Here is a 16,886-nt window from a genome sequence, read left to right on the forward strand (position 1 = left end):
CTCCATTCCTGGAATAGCTTCCCTTTCCTTCAAGCCAGATTCATTAACCAGCTGCTGCAGAGCTGCCTGCCTCCCCCAGGTACTCTGTGCATGTCATTTGTTAATGACTCATCTCAGCCTGGGCTCATTGCAAAGACACCCCCCTCCTTTTGCGGCACCGAGCGTGTCGCTGGCACGCCAGGAAAGCCAAACACGCGAACAGCTCAGTTCCCTCCAGTGCCCCATCCCTTCTCAGTCTCCTGTCACCACCAGGCACGGGACAGCTCTTTATTCAAAGGGCCGTTTCCTCCCCCGCTTATTTGCTGCTCAGAGGCACCGCGCACCGACGTGTAAATAGGGCCCTCGCCCCCACGCAGGCTTTGAGAACAGCAGGAACATAAGGATGAACTCAGAACTTCCAACACCCTAAAGAAGCTTCCGCGAACTAACGTGGCTCCTGTAACTGGCAGGGAGCAAACATCAAGGATGCCAAATTCACGTCTATTTCCCCAGCGGACTGTGGCTTGCTGAGGAGCTAAACTGATTTCCAAAGGCATTTGCATTCCTCTTGCCTCTTCGTGGGACTGATAGCAGAAATGTGAGGGAAACAGCACGGCTGAGGCCCACAGAGCCTCCCCTCGCTAGTCAGACCTCGTGAGGAACTGGATGACCAGTACACGGCGGTCACCCACGCAGGCAGCCAGAAACAGACTCAGTCCATCTTCATCACACGTACCCATTAGACGTGGGTACACAAAGTCCACCTACACCTCCTGAATCTGTCAGGGAAACACCGGGAGAAGGTAGCACGGCTCCACTGCAAGAGCTCCCTTGAGATATAAGGGAAGGCGTCGTGCTCTGGGCTTATTCACTTACTTCGTATCCTTCACTGGGGACTCTTCCGGCCGGAGTTTCCAGGGGAAAGAGCTGGTAAAGAATCAGAAACCAAGGGACTTGACCCAGAGGCAGCTGGATGGGAGGCATTTCGAGCCACCTCTCAAGATTGAAAGCTGGTGTGCCTGCACTGCAGGAGAGAAAAGGGAGAGGAATTTACTTTCACAACTGTACATCAAGTCCTGTAGCCGAGGACTAAGAACACGCAGATGGCAAAGAACTCTGTAGCAGTAAGAGGAAGGCACATGCATTGCACGAGGAAGTGCAGGTGACAGCTTGCTGCAGGACTGGAGCACTGTCACAGCCCTCTGCTTGAAGAGCTCCCCTTCCCGCTTGCGGAAAGCCCCTCTCTTTCCACCACAGACTGAAGTAAAACACAGGAGCCAAACTACAGAGCTAGACCCAGAGGAAGGAATCAGTTGGCCCAAGGCAGAGCAAAACTTCAAACCTCCCACTACCAGGCAGCGAAGGTGTTTCGGCTCAAGAGACTGGGCTCAGCTACCGGCTTCGCCACAGATCTTTCCACACAGACTTGGACAAAGACGAACTCCTGACAGTACGGGAACAGAAATTCCCTGCCTCCCAGATGCGTCAGGGAGATTAGTCAGACCTTCTGATAACGTAACATCAAGAACCAAGCAAACAGCCACGTGAACAAGTGCTGTTGGACGACAAGCCTAAAGCAGCCTCAAAGCCAAGACTCCGAACTCTGACATTAAATCAGCATTTTTAATTTTTTTTTCTAAAATGTGCTTTTTTGCAACTTGCTGTTTCAATGCCAACCCCGTCCTCCCCCTTTAAAAAAACCCACACCTCGCCGAATCAGGTGCAAATCACCTGAAATTAGTCTGTAACAAATAAAATACACAAAACAAAGGCTGAAATGCTTTAGAATCACAACAATGTACAAAAAAAAAGGGGGGGGGGGGAGGAAAATACAACCTGAAAGTGTTCAAAATTCAGAAAGACTAGTCAAGTCCGTTGCTTCAGCAAGGGGATGCTGCTGCGACCCCTGCCAGTGGGTCCTGGGCCGCCAGCCTGCCACAATGCTACACGGGCTCTCCTCCGTGCAGTCCGCTGTCACTAGCGTCCAAGGAAGAGCAAACGCTTTGCCCTTCGAAGGTATCAACGGGGGAACAACTCACAAGCAGCTCTGGGAGGTCACATCGCGTTCAGAAGGAACAGCTTCTAGCACGCCCCTAACCGTCTGCAAGAAGGAAGGCTTGGAAGAGCAGCCTGCTTCCTCCTTGCTGTATTGATGCCTCGGAGATGCAGGCCAGCGCGTTAAATCTGCGAGAGATTAAAGGGCTTCGTAAGGGCAGTAAACAGACAGTTAAGTAAACAGCCCAGCACTGGATCTCATCTTCACAGAGCGAGGTAGTGTGAATTTCACCCCAGTTTAAAATAGACAGGGGCAGCGGAAAGGCTGAAGACTTCCACGTAAAGCAGTTCCTGGCCTAGAAACCTTTCTGCGCTCCCTCTGGGAATGAAAAGATCTGTGTTGATGGCCTCCTCGCTCCCAGCCTGGCTTTGGTAGCCACACTTCAACCCTGGGATTCAGACTCTCACCACAGAAGTTCTCCCAAGATCTGATTTAGTACAGCAGCCTCCTAAAGGTTAAGCAGCAATGAGACTGGCTGGGAGGGAGCAAAACTGTCCACAGATTTTTTTTTTATTTTTTTTTTTACTGCCCCTTTCGGCTAGTCCCTTTCTTTAGAAGTCCCTCTTTAAAGGACCAGAACAGGGACACCCTCAAAAATGAACAGGGGCTGCACAGCGTAACTTAGCCAGGTGCTGCTCACTGGGAGCTGTATTCAAACAGGGCTTTTATTTGCCAGCCTGGAAGGGACTGGCCCAGAACCCACTGAAAAAAGGAGACGCAGGCCCTTTTTGCTCCTCCTGCTGTCATTCCTAGATGAATGACATTTAGATGGTATGTTCTAGTGACGGCTGGAGACCAGCCCTTTGACTTTGGACATCTTCTTTGTGGGCTGCCTTTGTTCTGTGTGTGGAGGGCACTCTCGCTCTACCAGCTGCTGCTCCATCTCCTGTGCCGACGACGAGGCTGTAGCTTTTAATGTTTTCTTTATGTTTGTGACCTGGCCAAGAAGAGACAGTGAATCAGCACCTGCTTCTTCCTCCCCTCACAGTAGCAACTCTGTTCATAAACATGCTGAGAAACCCCTGGAGGTTACAAAAACAAAGACAAAGCCCTCTCCTACCACAAACACACTCTGCATTTGAGTTTGTAACGGGTAACATTTTGCCCTCACTTAGAGCCAGCATTGTTAATAATCCGTACGGGACCCAGACGGGAAACAACTAGAGCTTTCTTACTACTTTTAAGAGACAACAATACAGTATTGCACCACCTTCCTGGCTGACTGACGGGAGCTACTACTGCCTCGGTGCAGAACGTAGGCACCTTACTATTACGCTGGCCAGAACTAGCAGGGACAAAGGAGGCTGAGAGATAAATTTACGCTCTGGACAGCATTGAGAAATAAAAAGGGAAAATGCCACTTGGCCTAGCAGGCTCTCTGAGCCACAGATATTTGCTAGAAGCAGGAACAGATCTTGGTCTGTGGGAGGCAGGAGTAATGCTTCTGCTACTCTGCCTGAAAACGAGAGATACAGCAACAGGCACTGTACTCTGTCCCATGAAACCCCGCAGGGCTCACCAGAAATACAATCAGCAAACATTAAAAACAAAACAATAACAAAAAAAAATAGGCCAAAACAAGTTTGGGAGTCAGGTGTGCCAACTCCAGGCCAAAGGCATCTGGCAAACCAAATGCACTACAGATGCCAGTCAAGCTGCCAAGCATAAACTGCTTCAGAAAGCAAACGTAAACCTATAGGGATGCAGCACTCTGCAAGAAATAAACTCTCAGCAAGTGTCTCGGGAGGACCATTTTCACCTTTACAGCTGTATTAGCCAAGATTTGTTCTCAGTAGTAAATACACATCAGCAGGGGCTAAAATCACATGCCCGTGCTGCCATCTACCGACTCAGAAGCGAATGCAACCTACAGCGGGAGCGCTCCCAGCCCGCGCTGCTGTAGCGATCCCCTTCTAGCCACTCGACACCAAAATACCCCAAAGGAAGATGCTGAGGGCACATTTTTGCAAAAGCAATGAGACTCGATATATGTAACTACACTCTCAGATTTAGAAGAAAAGTGAAGATTTTCCTTCCTTCCACAAAAGGAACAGAATTGTATCCAAGCTTTGTGTTACAAGCACTCTTTCCCTAACAAATCAATCGAGGAACTATGGCTGCTGCACCCACCTGGCCCATTTTATAGAGAAAAGTTGCAGCCTGCTCAGGGTGGGCAAATTTGATGTAGGTCTTTGTGGTGTTACTAGCACATGGAAACAGATGTGTATTTTTCCTTCCCTAGAACAGCACATCTGATTTGCATGATTGCTAGCCTACTTCAGAGAAGCCATAACCATTAACCAGGTGTTACCAGATTATCCAGTAAACAGAAACATTTAATGAAAAACCACAGAGCAGTCTGAAATGACTGTACCCACCTCCATCTCTACCTGCTGCTGAGTTCGGTGATGGTTTTCTTTGTATTGGTTGGCTCTAAGTACTTGCTGCTCAATTCCTAAAAGAACTGCTTCACAACCGTCACACCTGCGAGACACAAACAGTATCAGAGAGTATTTACGAGTTCTCACTGGAGCAGCTCAGTCATGCAGCCTGAAAAGTTAAAGTCACCTAAAAGTATAGGAAATCATTAAATTTATATTCCTGAGATGACTAGAGTTCCAAAAAAGCTGGCAAGAAAAATCTTTGTTGTGTACTCGATGCATTTCACAGCATTCTTTAGCTAGTCCATGAGACTCTTACCTACCCATCAAAAACTCAGTGCAGGTTCACTGCATCACCAACTTCCTTTTCAATCAGAATTACTGCTTGAAAAGGGGGTGCAAAACAATGCAATTTTAAAATTAAACACAAACATCAGATTGAGAGAATCCCCCTGGCTGTTAAGCATTCAAAAAGACACAAGTGCTTCTCCAACAGTGTTCCTAACTGGAGAGGACAGAAAGGGAATTGGCAGCGGGTTCGTTGTTACCTTCCAAACAACGCTATAAGGTCTTGGAAGCTGCCAGAGTCCTCCCTCTGAGACGGGTTGGGGGGGGGGGGGGTGGATTAGAAAAGAAAAAGAAAGAAAAAAAAAACAGAAAACAAAACAAAGAACCTGCACCACCACCACCACCGGGCAGCATATTTACACAGCAGTTTAATTACTTTTCGTGCACCCATTACCGTAACAACTAGGCAGTGACTCCCAGTCAGCTCAGAACCTGCCACAGGCTGCACAGCCTACAGGGGAATTTCTTTGGGTGGGAAGGGAATCTAACAAAAAAGATGACAAGCAACTTCTTAGCAAAGGTACAAAAAGAGAGTACCACAGCCCCAGTGTGACGGCTGCATGCAGCCTGCATTTGCAGGGACAAAGAGGAGGCAAACAAAGGCAGCTAAAACTTCAAACGTGAAGAGACATCCCTCCTAAGAACTGTGATTCCCTACAGTTTGCCCATGCAGTTCTCATCACAGTGCAAAAGGCTGAAAAATAACGGACAGTTCTGTTTTCATTATCAAGTGTAACAGCAGAAAGGGGACTTCAGCTTGGCACAAGTGTTTGAAAAGGCCTTGGCTCCTCACTAGGGTTCTGCCACGTAAAAGCCACAATGAGACCAGAATCTCAAGATATAGCATAGTTTGGCTTGAAGCATAACCCAAATTGAAATCTAGGCGGGATCTTGGAAAATTTGCCCAACAGTCTCTTCCTCCAAGTGCCCACTTGCAGCAGAAGACACCTGATTAACAAACATGATGAAATTGAGCCAGAACTTGAAACTTCAAGGAATGAGAAAAAACAAGACAAAGTGCACACAAGGAGCAAGCAAGGTAGAGACTGCCTCACCATTCCTGAAGCGTTTTGACAATGTTACTGATGTCCTTCTTCTGAATGTCTCTGCCGATGCAAAAATCCACCTCTAACACCTGGTTTCGTTGATCCAGCTTCCCCTGGATAATATCTGTATAAACCGCTTCAATAATCAGGTCTTCCAACTCCCTCAGATTCCTCATGTCCAGGTCCTTCAGCAACACGGAGTAGGGAATGCACTAAAACCAGCAAGCCCAAGAGTAAGTTAACAGTCCTAACCAGAACGAACAGCTAAGTCTCAAACAGAAAGAGGGTTGGCAGAAGGTCAAGGCCCAAATGTTTATATCCTACACTTCAGCCTGCAAGCACAGCAGTGACTGATGGTGGCAACACAAATACCTGCTACTAGGCTATGCAATATTCTGACGCGGCTTGGGTAATTCCTGAAGCTTTGGCATAGCGCCTTCTGGAGGAAAAAGATAATGACATTGTAGAAGAAATTAAGATCGTTGACTAGCTTTTCCTCCAGAACAAAAAGTCGGTGCTTTTAAGAATGATTCTCCATCTCCAGCAGTGAAAGGAGCCATACAAAGTTTCCCAGACCCTACCAACCAAATAATACGGCTGTTCAGACACCCCCGTACCACATCCCCAGAAGTCCATTAACGTCCCAAATGCACCATGAGAACACTGCACGTTACAAGTCCTTTTCAAATTACAGTATTTTTTGTGAGTACTCATGCAGTCCACTACAACTGCGATGCTAAGAATTGATGCCATTTAAAAAAAAAAAAGTTTGCTATCACGCACAGCGTACTTTACCTTCATTCTGGAAGCCAGGCTTACAATTGTCAAGTGTTTCAGTTTGTTTTTCTGAGTTGCTGTTAATTCAGGCAGGTTATCTTTGTTTGCTGTTAACGTTAAAGAGACAAGATTCAGAACTTTCCTTCAAGAACTATAAGACGCAGGCTGCAAGACTGCAGGCCAGTTAAACTATGCTGAATCCTGAAAGACAGCTCCAGCTACTGGGGGTGCTGGTAAGCGGAGAGAGCTGCCACTGATGACACAATTAGCACACTAAGAGAGAAAGAAAAAGTTTAAAAAACAAGTTGGCAATCCCATTCTTCTCTGCTTCTTTAGTAATTCTGATTTTGGAATTAGAATGTAATTCACATCTACGCGAGTGGTGTCCTGCCAAAACAACTGGTAAATGCTTTGTTTCTACCACCAAGTCATTTTTATTCATTAATGAGCTGACAGAATTAAATGCTTTTTGCTGTTCTGCTTGGAAAACATAGTTGGTTTTCTCTCTCTGAAGAGCTACCGAATTTACAGTTGGAAGTATAAAGTACCAGACTGAGGAAGAGAGAAGAAACTATTAATCCAGACACTTACATGGCCTCACTGTCGCTATGTTATATCCATGTGCCTTATGAATATTTAAAAACAGAAAGGAAACAGCCAGCTTTCCAAACCAAAGAAAGTCTTCAAAATACCTGCTTTAATGAAAATGAGTGTTTCGGTGCACTCGAGTTCTCCCAGCCATCCCACCTTATTCAGTGCCCTAACTTTTGACTACTTTTCCCCCTTTCCCTTTCTTCACTTGGAAAAGAAATGAATTATCATGTACTGGGATGCAAGACCCACACACAGCAAACACGTCCTCTAATCGGTCACAGAATTCACGAGGGTCACGTTGCTCCACAGCCACTGGAATTATCAGCCCTTGCATTTCCTGATGCCACTTCTCCTTACTGGAACTGGATAGCTCACCCACCACAGTGATAGCCGGCACTGTGACACAATTATTTGTCACAGTCTCTAATAGTCTGGATTAGGCTGCTACCCACCAATGAAGTACTAAATTATAGCAGAATTGAAGCATAAGAGCACAAGAGATGAAGCACATCCCGACAAATACTAAGATGATTCACACGTAGCCTCCTTCCGAAAATGCTTAAGAGTCATTATTCCAATTTCTGTTCTGGCAAAGAAATGTTTCATTTTGTTTCAGCAATGCTGTCACAATAAAAGGTTATAAAAACCTATACGTTTTATAGGATAAATAACACAATCTTTTTTTTTTTTCAAAGTTTTCTGCAACTTCCATAACCAGCGTCATCTAAATTTGAAACCAGATGTCTGAAATCAGAGGTAAGTGGCCCGTAAATGTCACTGAATATTGCTACAGACCAATCCAATCCAGTGTTGCAGTCCAAGCCAAACCAGTAAAATACCAGAGACTCCAGCCTGGATCCTTCCTCCACTTTCTAGTAATTAAGAAGTACATACAACCCAGTAACCGCCTAGAAATGATTCTTCCAAGCAAATTCTGTGCTTAAACATTTTCACCCAGCCACACTAGACCAGGTGCCACAGAAAGCAAAAAATTGCCTCAGACAATGCCAAAGGAAAACAGGCAGCAGTCTCTTACCTACGTAGTCTGGGTACGTGCCGTATGCAAACAGGTTCAGCAGCTGGAAATAAGCAGCATTAGTCCCTTCAGCAAGCTGGGTGGGAAGAAAAAAGAAATCCCATGGAACACAGCAACAGCCAACGTGATACCGGCAGGCAACTTCTCCAGAGTACATTTTAAGCCCACGTGTGACGAGTACTCCCGTAACAGCAATTACGCCCAATTCTTAAAGAGCTGGACCCTTTCTAAGGCCTCATGAGCAGCAACAAATTTCAGCAGTTTCAGAGTCAAGATGATCCACCCATTTCTGTGTGACTGAACTTAAATATAGCTTGGACTACCAACTGCTTTGTGCAGCATCTGAGGAGGTAAAGAACAAAGCAGCTCGGTTGTAGCTGACATCTGACAGGGCCAGCTCTTCTCATCAGGTAAGAAGCACGCAGGCAGTGGTGTCGGTCGGTTAAGCATCCTTGCTATTAGCAGGAAACCTAAGAAAGTTCATCTGCAGAACCACAAAAAACTTCAAAGCAAGCTAAAAATGTTCTAAGCTAAGTGCATTTGGAAGTAATATTAGTGCTCGCAAACAAACACTTCACTGGAATAACTGCAGCACTAATCCATGATTTTTATTGAGTCTTTTGTGTGTATGCTCTGTTTTTTTTGTTTGTTTGTTTTTTAAATACAATTTGCTACACACAGGTCAGGGGAAGAACATAATTGCAACTTGATGCTAGATAACCAGAGAGGCATTTTTAGACATACCTAAGAGCCTATTTGGAAAGTCAAACTTGCTGCATGCCATGTTGTTGCACCTGCAGAGATACTCAACCTAGAATCCCCTACTGAAGTAGAGGGGGGTGTTGGCATGGCATTCTCTGTAAAAGCCCTGGAACTTACTTTCCACCTTGGTTTGAAATGGTTTAGATTTGGTTACCACCCAGGCCTGATACACTAGACATCTGTTCACGAAGATTTTTGGAGAGCTCTGAGGCTCTGCTTTCCAGGACAATGAAGAAATAGAAAGGGATTTGGTTGTTGGCTGGATAGGTGCCTTCTTAAGATCGTTACTGGGCTGCTGCCAGATATTTGCTTTACTAGCAATCGCATTAAGGTAGTAAAGCTTTATATAGGTATTTTTTTAACATCTAAATTTATACAGGCAAAACCAGTGTCAATCTCATACCCAAACACCTCAGAATCGAGGTTAGGTTACATCAGGCCCCTCCTGGCACAGAACTTTCACAAGCATAGGCTGTCTGTGCAAACTTCAGGGGATCCATTGTAGTGGGAGTGCAGAAGGAACGTTAGTATAGAAACTCATCTCTTACCTCTTGCACGTTTGCTAACTCCAACAGCTCTCCAAAGACATAAACCCCAGGGGCCTCCAGCACTTGGTTTATAAGAGCAGTCAGAGCTGAGCCACTCGTACCTTTGGCTAGTAAAATAAACTGCTCTAGAAGATTGCAGGACGGTTTCTGTTCTCCTGCCATTCTAGGTTTTTCAATCTGTCAATAAAAGAAAACAGTATTAATTTATGATCTCCTCTCTGCTATATTCTGTCTGACTGCGAAGCAGAAGGTGTGCGCCGCATGGTAATGTTTCAGTGTCAGCTGAGCCGGCTTTTCCTTTGGCATTCAGAGGGTAGGCCAGGAACCCTACAGGCTCAATTTCTGATCCGTCTGGGAAGCAAAAACAATTCAGACAATATCTGAGCAAAATTTCTGCAGACTGGCCAGTTCCCTCAAGAACCATTCATGGTAGTAGGAAAAGAGTTTAGATTTCACCCTGTTTTCAGACCTGTCCCTTCCACTGATGCTGTCAAGTAAAGCCAACTGCAGAAGTTGTGTTATCAGAGATGATATCCTTATGTTTACTACAGGCCACCTAGGGCTTCCTCCTTCCCAAAACTCATTACACAGCTTCTAAACAGCAACTGACTGTTCACTTTGAAGAATTCACCTACCTTGTAGGCCTGCATATTGCACCTTTTCCTTTGACATCAGCATAGACAAAGCATGAGTACATAATTCATACTGCTTTCCTCAGCCTAAAAGGAGAAAATAACCGTGGCCTGTAAGTGGCTTACTAGCCTACATTACACAGTTACAGTGTTTTGGGTTAACTGTAAAGCTTCAGTGATAAAAATACCCTTTCTACAAAGGCTCTATTTAAGTCCCTGTAGAGGGAAGTCTTTTAACAGTCTTTTACTGTTCGCTCACATTTCTGGCGTGCACACTGTCTCCCAGCACCAACATGTTGCTTGAAATATAGAGCACTATTTATAAACAACTGAAACAAACTTATTTTTACAAACAACTAAGAAAAACTTTGGAAGCATATTATTCAGTCACAAAAACAAAGAACTTAGCAGATAAGGGTTTTTTCACGTTACATTTACGTAAGATAATTCTCATGCATAGGTGGAAACCTTTACTCTGGTGAAGAAAATCAGACACCAGAGAACCTGTGTCTCATTCAGCCTGACCCCTGGGACCACATCTGCTCCCAGAGAGGGTGCTGCTGTCACACAGGTGTTTGCCTTGCTTTGCCATGCCTAAGCAAATGAAGGCTTTTGAAAGCAATGCAGCCAGCTTCACTTTTTACTCAGCTCCTGAAAAAACAGTTTACTCCACTCCATCACACCCCTCAGTATAAGCGGTTAGAACCCGAGAGGGCAATTTTTTGCGCTTTCCACACAGAGATCTTTAGACTCTCAGTTTAAGGTCTCTTTGGGATTATTTTCATCAAAGACACATATACTGACCGAGCAGTACCTCAGTTTCTCATTGAGAACCCCCCCGTAACACTCAGTTTGACTTCCTAACACGCCTGGGGGTACGCCAGCACCACTCGCCCCGCTCACAGACGAGGAAATAGGTACAGAGGACGGGCAATTCTCTCAAGATCATGCACGAAGCGACTGAGCGGCGATGAAACCCACACCTCGCAGTCCCCGAGCCTTCCCTCCCAGCCAACCCTGCCCACACCGGTGTGTGAGATCGCGGAGGAGAGGCTTTACCCGCACCATACAAAGAACGGCACGCCAGCTCTCTGCCCCCCGCCAAGCCTCCCCTCAGCCCGCCGTGCCTCTGGGCGGCCCTCCCGGCTCTCCCCACCGCCCTACCTGACAGGAACCGCGGCAGCACCGGCGGGCGGCGCCGTGAGGGGGCAGCCCCGGCCCCGCCGGGCACCCACGGCGCCTTCTCCCCCCGCCTCACCGCAGCCTTTCCGAGGCACGGCGGCAACCGGCCCCCTCCCGGCCCCACAACCCCGCGTCCCCCGTGCCCCCACCGCCGGGCTGGCTTTCCCCGGGGCCCCGTTCGCGTCTGTCGCTCCGTCCCCCGGCGTTACCTCGCCGCCGCGGCCTCCCCTCCTGCCTCCCTCCCGCCCTGCGGCCCCCGGCGCCGTGCCCGCCGCGCCTCAGGCCGCCATGATGGCGGCGCCGGTGTCCCCCGCGCCGCTCCTTCCCCCGGACCGCGCGGCCGCGCACCGAGCGTTCCGCCCTCGGGCGGCCTCAGTGCCGGGCCCGGTGCTGAAAAGCCCTGGCAGCCCTCGCAGCCCGCCGGTGGGCTCGGGGTGTCTGTCAGAGCCGCCCTAAAAACGCTTTTGGTAGCCCACGAGCTGTGGGCTGTGGCTGGCGGGAGACCCCCGGCGCAGGGAGAGGCAGGCGGCAGCCCCTGTGGAGGATTTACCTCACGCGGGGTGATGAAGCGTCCCGAGCGGGATCCTAAATCACCGTGGCCTCTGCCGCCAGATTTGCTTCTTCCTACTTTTACCCCGTCCCATCACGCATCTCGCCTCGTGCTCCCATCCTCATCCAGCAAGCAGAACCCGGCATGGCCACAAGCACGCCGTGCAGTGGGGTACCACAGTGTCAGCCCCACACCGCCTCGCACCCCCTCACCTGTGTAATACTAGGCTGTGATTAACTTGCACGGCTGGTACACACTCATTTAACGGGGTGGGGTGAGGCTGGTTGGCCTTGTGGCATCCCTAAGAGCATGGGGTGTCAAACCGTCCCTAGTGCTAGCTGTGCTGGGTCTCCTTGAGCTATGACGCCACGATCCCTAAAACCAAACGCCTCCTCTCGGGCTCCACCGCTTCCTGAAAAACTGTTTAATTACAAGCAAGCGAAGTTTCTGGCTCCGAGGGCACAGCAGGTGTTGGGGTGTGACGTGCTGTGGCACCGTCTCGGGGTTTTTGGACTCCGGGGTGACCTGTGCGCGGGGCTGGCATTTGAAAGCCACGTTTCAGCGTGCTCTTTGTTCTGACGGCACGGCAGCGTGGGTCCATTTTACACTTACAGGTTCCATTCAATTTTTTTGAATCTGTGCATATGCTACAGCCTTCAGAGCGGATTAAATCTTCCATTTTATGGCATGAACCAGACAATGCCCGAGAAGCTGAAACGGGGCCATTAGCGACGATAAACAATTGAGCAGTTGTGCTGGGCAGGACAATGGAGGCTGCCAGCTGAGCCATTGACTGCCCCTCCGGCCAGTCCTCCTGGGGAGCGAATGGAAAAATGCCAAAAAGATGGGGTGAAGGATCACAAGGTGCTAGAAGTGGTTTTAGACTCTCTAGACAAGTCGTCTGTGTGAGTGACAAACCGAAACACAGAGCTCAGCCTGTGCTGTGGGGAGTGGGGGGAGCAGGGAGGCAGCTGGAGGAGCTGAGATCCTCTCCAGGACACAGACCAGGAGCCAAAAGACTCTGGGGAGGAGGGAGAAGAGCTGGGGTGGGAACAAGAGGGCTTTGGGGGTTGTTACCCTTCCCAAAATCTGTACACTCGTCTGTGCCATGCTGTGAATAAAGCGTGCCTCTGTTTAAAATTCTTTAGCAAAGTACAAAGTGCTTCTGGCTTTCAGTCAGCCAGTCCCTGAAGATCAAACCGTGGACCAGCATGGCCAGGAGCAGGGAGCTTTCAGGGAACAAACATCAGAAGCTATTAGGGAAACTGACAGGGCTTAGCCTGCGTCTCGGAGCCATCCACAGTTGGTCCCTGGGGTCCCATCTTCCCGAGAAGGGGTGACAGGCAAGCAGAGATGCAAGCGTTGGGATGCTGTTGTGACAGTCTGAGCTTCGAAGCAAATTGGATGTAAAAAACTAGGCCCTGCACAGCAAGGGAACTCAGCCAGGGCTATAACAAGCCATTCAGTAATTTGCTTAAGCTACGCTTAGATCTCGTCTGCACAGGGAGGGAGAATTACCTCTTTAATCACATCCGAAACAGGCCCTCCACCACGGTTCATGTTACCCCACAGGTACACTGGCACAGTTGCCCTGGGAGAGAAGTGCGTCACCTCATTTGTCTGAAGAGCTGTTCAAGCTGAAATCCAGGGCCGATGCAGACATGGAAATGTGTAATAGCGAGCTATTTCCCATGGATCATTTTTGCAACCTCTTGCTGGAGCCCACAGATAAAAATCAACCAACTACTACTGAGCCCTGCTGCATTAGCCCCTTTTAGGTCATCCAGGAGGATCTTTTTGTCAGGCTATTGTGACATCTCCTGGCTGCTGCCAGCCAGCCTGGCTGGCTGAAGTGGACTTTGGAGGATAGCATCAGTTAAGCTCAGCTTCTGGGATGGATTTTTTTTTAAATAAAATAAAAATATGAGTATGCCCAGCTGTCTTGTCTCCTTTCAAACTGCTATTGCAACCTCTTGCTCCACCCACGCAGCTTTCCGCATGCAGGGAGATGTTAATCCATTTTATCTTTTAATGTTAGCATTATCTCTTCACTCGCCCCGTCTCTTCCCCTTGTGATTCTATAATCTAGGTCCCTTTTAGGCAGCAGATAATTTCACCTTGTTTCCTTGTGTTGCCTGAGAAAAGAAACCATAAATCCAGAGTAATGTCTCCAGGCAGTGGGGTCACGGAGCCCCAGAGAGACTTTGAGAACATCATTTCTCTCAGTCAGGAAACAATGCACAAGCCTGTAAAGTCACCTGTAAGGGACAGAGACGGGGAAGGCTGGGATTACAGCGCAGTGACAGCCCTCTGTCCCACAGCTCAGTCACACTGAGCTCGGCATCTGGTTCTTCAGGCTTTTGAGCGCCCGACCTCCAGCTGCTCATCCTGCCCCCGTCTGCACCCTGCTGCCAGGCAGGCGGCGCCAGCTTTGCCCCTCCTCGGTGTGCACCTCCCTGTGCCCCAGGGCACGATTCTGGAGCTGGCCCTTCTCCCCTGAAATCCCAGTTTTGATGTGTCACCGGCAAGAAAGTTCACACCCAGTGTCACCAAGGTGAGGGCTGACAGTGAAAGCAGGTACTTTTGTGTTTCTTAACCTTTCCCTCACCTTTCATAAATAAGGTGGTTTAAGTCAAAAAAGAGGTACCTTAGGATAACATAGGAGCTTACCAATAGCCCACATAACACACGTTATATTAAGAAATCATGCAGTAGGCTAGATTTATCTTCCAGGATTAGGATCTGCCTCCTGAAATGTCCACTAATTTTACTTCCCAACCAACTTAAAGGAAAATATCAACTGCTGGCACCACAGCCATGCTAGAGCAGGAACATCTACATGTGACCAAGTGGGGTAAGCTGGGATACATAAATGCTAACGCAGCCTTGGATGCGTTTTCACTCCCCATCCACGTGTGCTTTCACCATACTTCACCCATTTATTCTCTCCTGCCAGGTTTCCAGCACCTCAACTGCCAGCACACATCTGCAGAGGAAGGGGTGATGGGAGACCGAAGACTTGCTGAAGAAGCTGTCAAGCTCTCCACTTTTCCCAGGATCCGGGGAGCAAGCTGCTAGCTGGACTCTCATCTCTTGCCTTGGCCAGGCTGGGGACGATGTGTATCTGAATGGTGGCCGACGCGCAGCTGTACAACCACTTCCGTTGAGCGTGGGGTGGGAGAAGGCCCCAGCTTACAAACCCATCTCTCAGTTATGCTGGAGAAACACCAGCTCTTTTATCAGCACCTTGGGAGGACGGCCGTTCCAGTGCTCTGGGGAGGCCGAAGGCAGGCTGGCAGCATCCTCTCACCTGCAATGACAGCTTGGGAACAACTGCGACACCTGCCAGCTCCGTGTGCTTGGGATGGAAAACCAAAGGTGAGGTTTTCAGAACAAAGTCATGCAGAGGGATAGCGAGACTTGCTGCGTAGCTTTCTCACAAGTGGATCGGAAAGCTGACGTGCTATTTGCGTTAATATAGGCTGAGGATTTTGAGAGGCAAGAACTCGGGGCTTCTGTCACCCTCTGCGTTACGGTGTCCCACGTAGTGCCGTTGCACGGGCCGGGAGCTGTCCCAAGATCTCCAAGCTTCCTCTGTCAGTTCTTCCAGGAGCTCAAACCGGAGCGACGCCGACTGCTCAGCCCGTACCTCCCCACACAGACTGATGGAAACTGGGATTTGACCCCAAAACACAAAAAGACCCCAACTGTGCCCTGTGGGGCTGCCGCCCTGTGCCCTCAGGGGCTGACGGAGCCCCTCGCTGCCCAGCTCCGCCGTCTCGGGAGCGAGGTTGGGGCACCCAAGCCCCAGCCGCCCGGTGTCCCCTCACACCCCGCCGCCTCCTTCCCAACGAGGAGCCCGGCCCCGGGGCCGCGCTAACGCCCCGCGCCCGGCCAAGTTTGTCCCACGTCGCCTCCCGTCCCCGCCCCGCCGCCGGGCCCGGCCGCGCCGAGCTCCTCAACGCCCGCTGCGCAGCCGCCCTTGAACGACAGAGGGGAGGGGGGGAAGAGAAGGAGGGGGAGGGAAGCCGCGAGGGCGCGCTCCGATTGGCCAACCCACCTGTCAGCAAAGGGAGGCGGCGGCGAGTGATTGGCCGGCTGGGCCGGGCGGGAGGCGGGGCGGAGGGAGGCGGCCGGGGTTGGTTGCGGCGGGCGGTGGCGGGTGCGAGGGAGCGGAGGGAGGGAGGGGGGAGGAGGGGCGGGGGGCCCTGAGGCGCCGCTGTCACCGCCGCCGCCGCCGCCTCCTGCCCGCCCGGCCAGGCCCGGCCCGGCCCCGGCCCGCGCAGCCCCCTCCGCCCGCGGCGGGACCATGTCGGCCACGGACGAGCGGGCCAAGGAGATCCTGCGGGGCTTCAAGCTGTATCCGCCCGGCTGAGGGGGGCGGGGGGGGAACGGGGAAGGGGAGGGGGGCGGGCGGCGTGAGGGGAAGGGGGGAGGGGTTGTCGTGGAAACGGCCCCCCCTCCCGGGGGGGGGATTGTGCCCGATGGGGTCCCCCCCACACACACACACACCGGGGGTGCCACCGGGGTCCCCTCCCCATGGAAGCGGCTGCCCGTGGTGGTGGGGGTGGCCTCAGGGCCCGGGCTTGGTGGGTGGGAGCCGGGAGGGGACTTGGGGGGGATGGAGGGGGATGAGGGGGGGTCCCGCCAGGGTGGGGGCACACAGGCGGAAAGGCCGAAGCCCACCCCCGGTGCTCCCGGGGCGCCCCTGCAGGAGCTGAGGGGCTGCTCACCGGGGTCCCCGCTTCAGCTGGGGGCGGCTGGTCGGCTGCAGGAGGAGCCCAGCCCTTCCCCTGGGCCTGCTGCTCGGGGTCCTCTCCTCGGGGACCCTCTCCTCGGAAGGGCCGTACCTGGTCTGCTCGTCCCGAAGCGGCTCCTTCCCAGTCGTGCGGTGAGGTACCGGCGCATGCTGCCCTGGCCACGGTTGGCTGTACGCGTAGCGATGCCGCTGACGTGCCGTCAGATGCCTTTCCCTGCAGGTTATTTGAAAACTTT

The 16,886-nt window shown here is 50.6% G+C and overlaps 2 protein-coding genes across 5 annotated transcripts in view; one reads left to right on the plus strand and one right to left on the minus strand.

The window, feature by feature from the left end:
• Positions 1–1,583: 1,583 nt before the first annotated feature.
• COPS7B (COP9 signalosome subunit 7B) lies at positions 1,584–16,845 on the minus strand. Of its 4 annotated transcripts, none has more exons than XM_080603896.1 (7): positions 16,742–16,845; positions 9,528–9,704; positions 8,218–8,293; positions 6,606–6,694; positions 5,820–6,022; positions 4,414–4,519; positions 1,584–2,972 (listed from the first exon to the last, which is right to left on the minus strand). In XM_080603896.1, exons 2-7 carry the CDS (start codon positions 9,687–9,689, stop codon positions 2,814–2,816), a joined length of 795 nt encoding a protein of 264 aa, XP_080460022.1. In that variant the 5' UTR covers positions 9,690–9,704; positions 16,742–16,845; the 3' UTR covers positions 1,584–2,813. The 4 variants fall into 4 exon arrangements, with proteins under 4 accessions (XP_080460022.1, XP_080460021.1, XP_080460020.1 ...); XM_080603895.1 differs by lacking the exon at positions 16,742–16,845 and adding an exon at positions 11,892–14,836; XM_080603894.1 differs by lacking the exon at positions 16,742–16,845 and adding an exon at positions 11,551–11,688.
• The window catches only part of PDE6D (phosphodiesterase 6D), a 36,904-nt gene continuing 36,088 nt past the window's right edge, over positions 16,071–16,886 (plus strand). The window contains exon 1 of the mRNA XM_080603901.1: positions 16,071–16,250. Coding sequence (XP_080460027.1) covers positions 16,201–16,250 — 50 coding nt within the window. The 5' untranslated portion in view covers positions 16,071–16,200. The remainder of the gene's footprint in view (positions 16,251–16,886) is intronic.

Source organism: Anser brachyrhynchus (genome assembly GCF_964034855.1).
Source record: "Anser brachyrhynchus genome assembly, chromosome: 9".
NCBI lineage: Eukaryota > Metazoa > Chordata > Aves > Anseriformes > Anatidae > Anser > Anser brachyrhynchus.

Coding starts and splice junctions, on each gene's coding strand:
- COPS7B (XM_080603893.1), bottom strand. Junction 6,023..6,605: donor GCCTGGCTTCCAGAATGAAG/GTAAAGTACGCT, acceptor TGCTGGTTTTAG/TGCATTCCCTACTCCGTGTT. Junction 2,973..4,413: donor AGCAGCAGGTAGAGATGGAG/GTGGGTACAGTC, acceptor CTTCTTGGCCAG/GTCACAAACATAAAGAAAAC.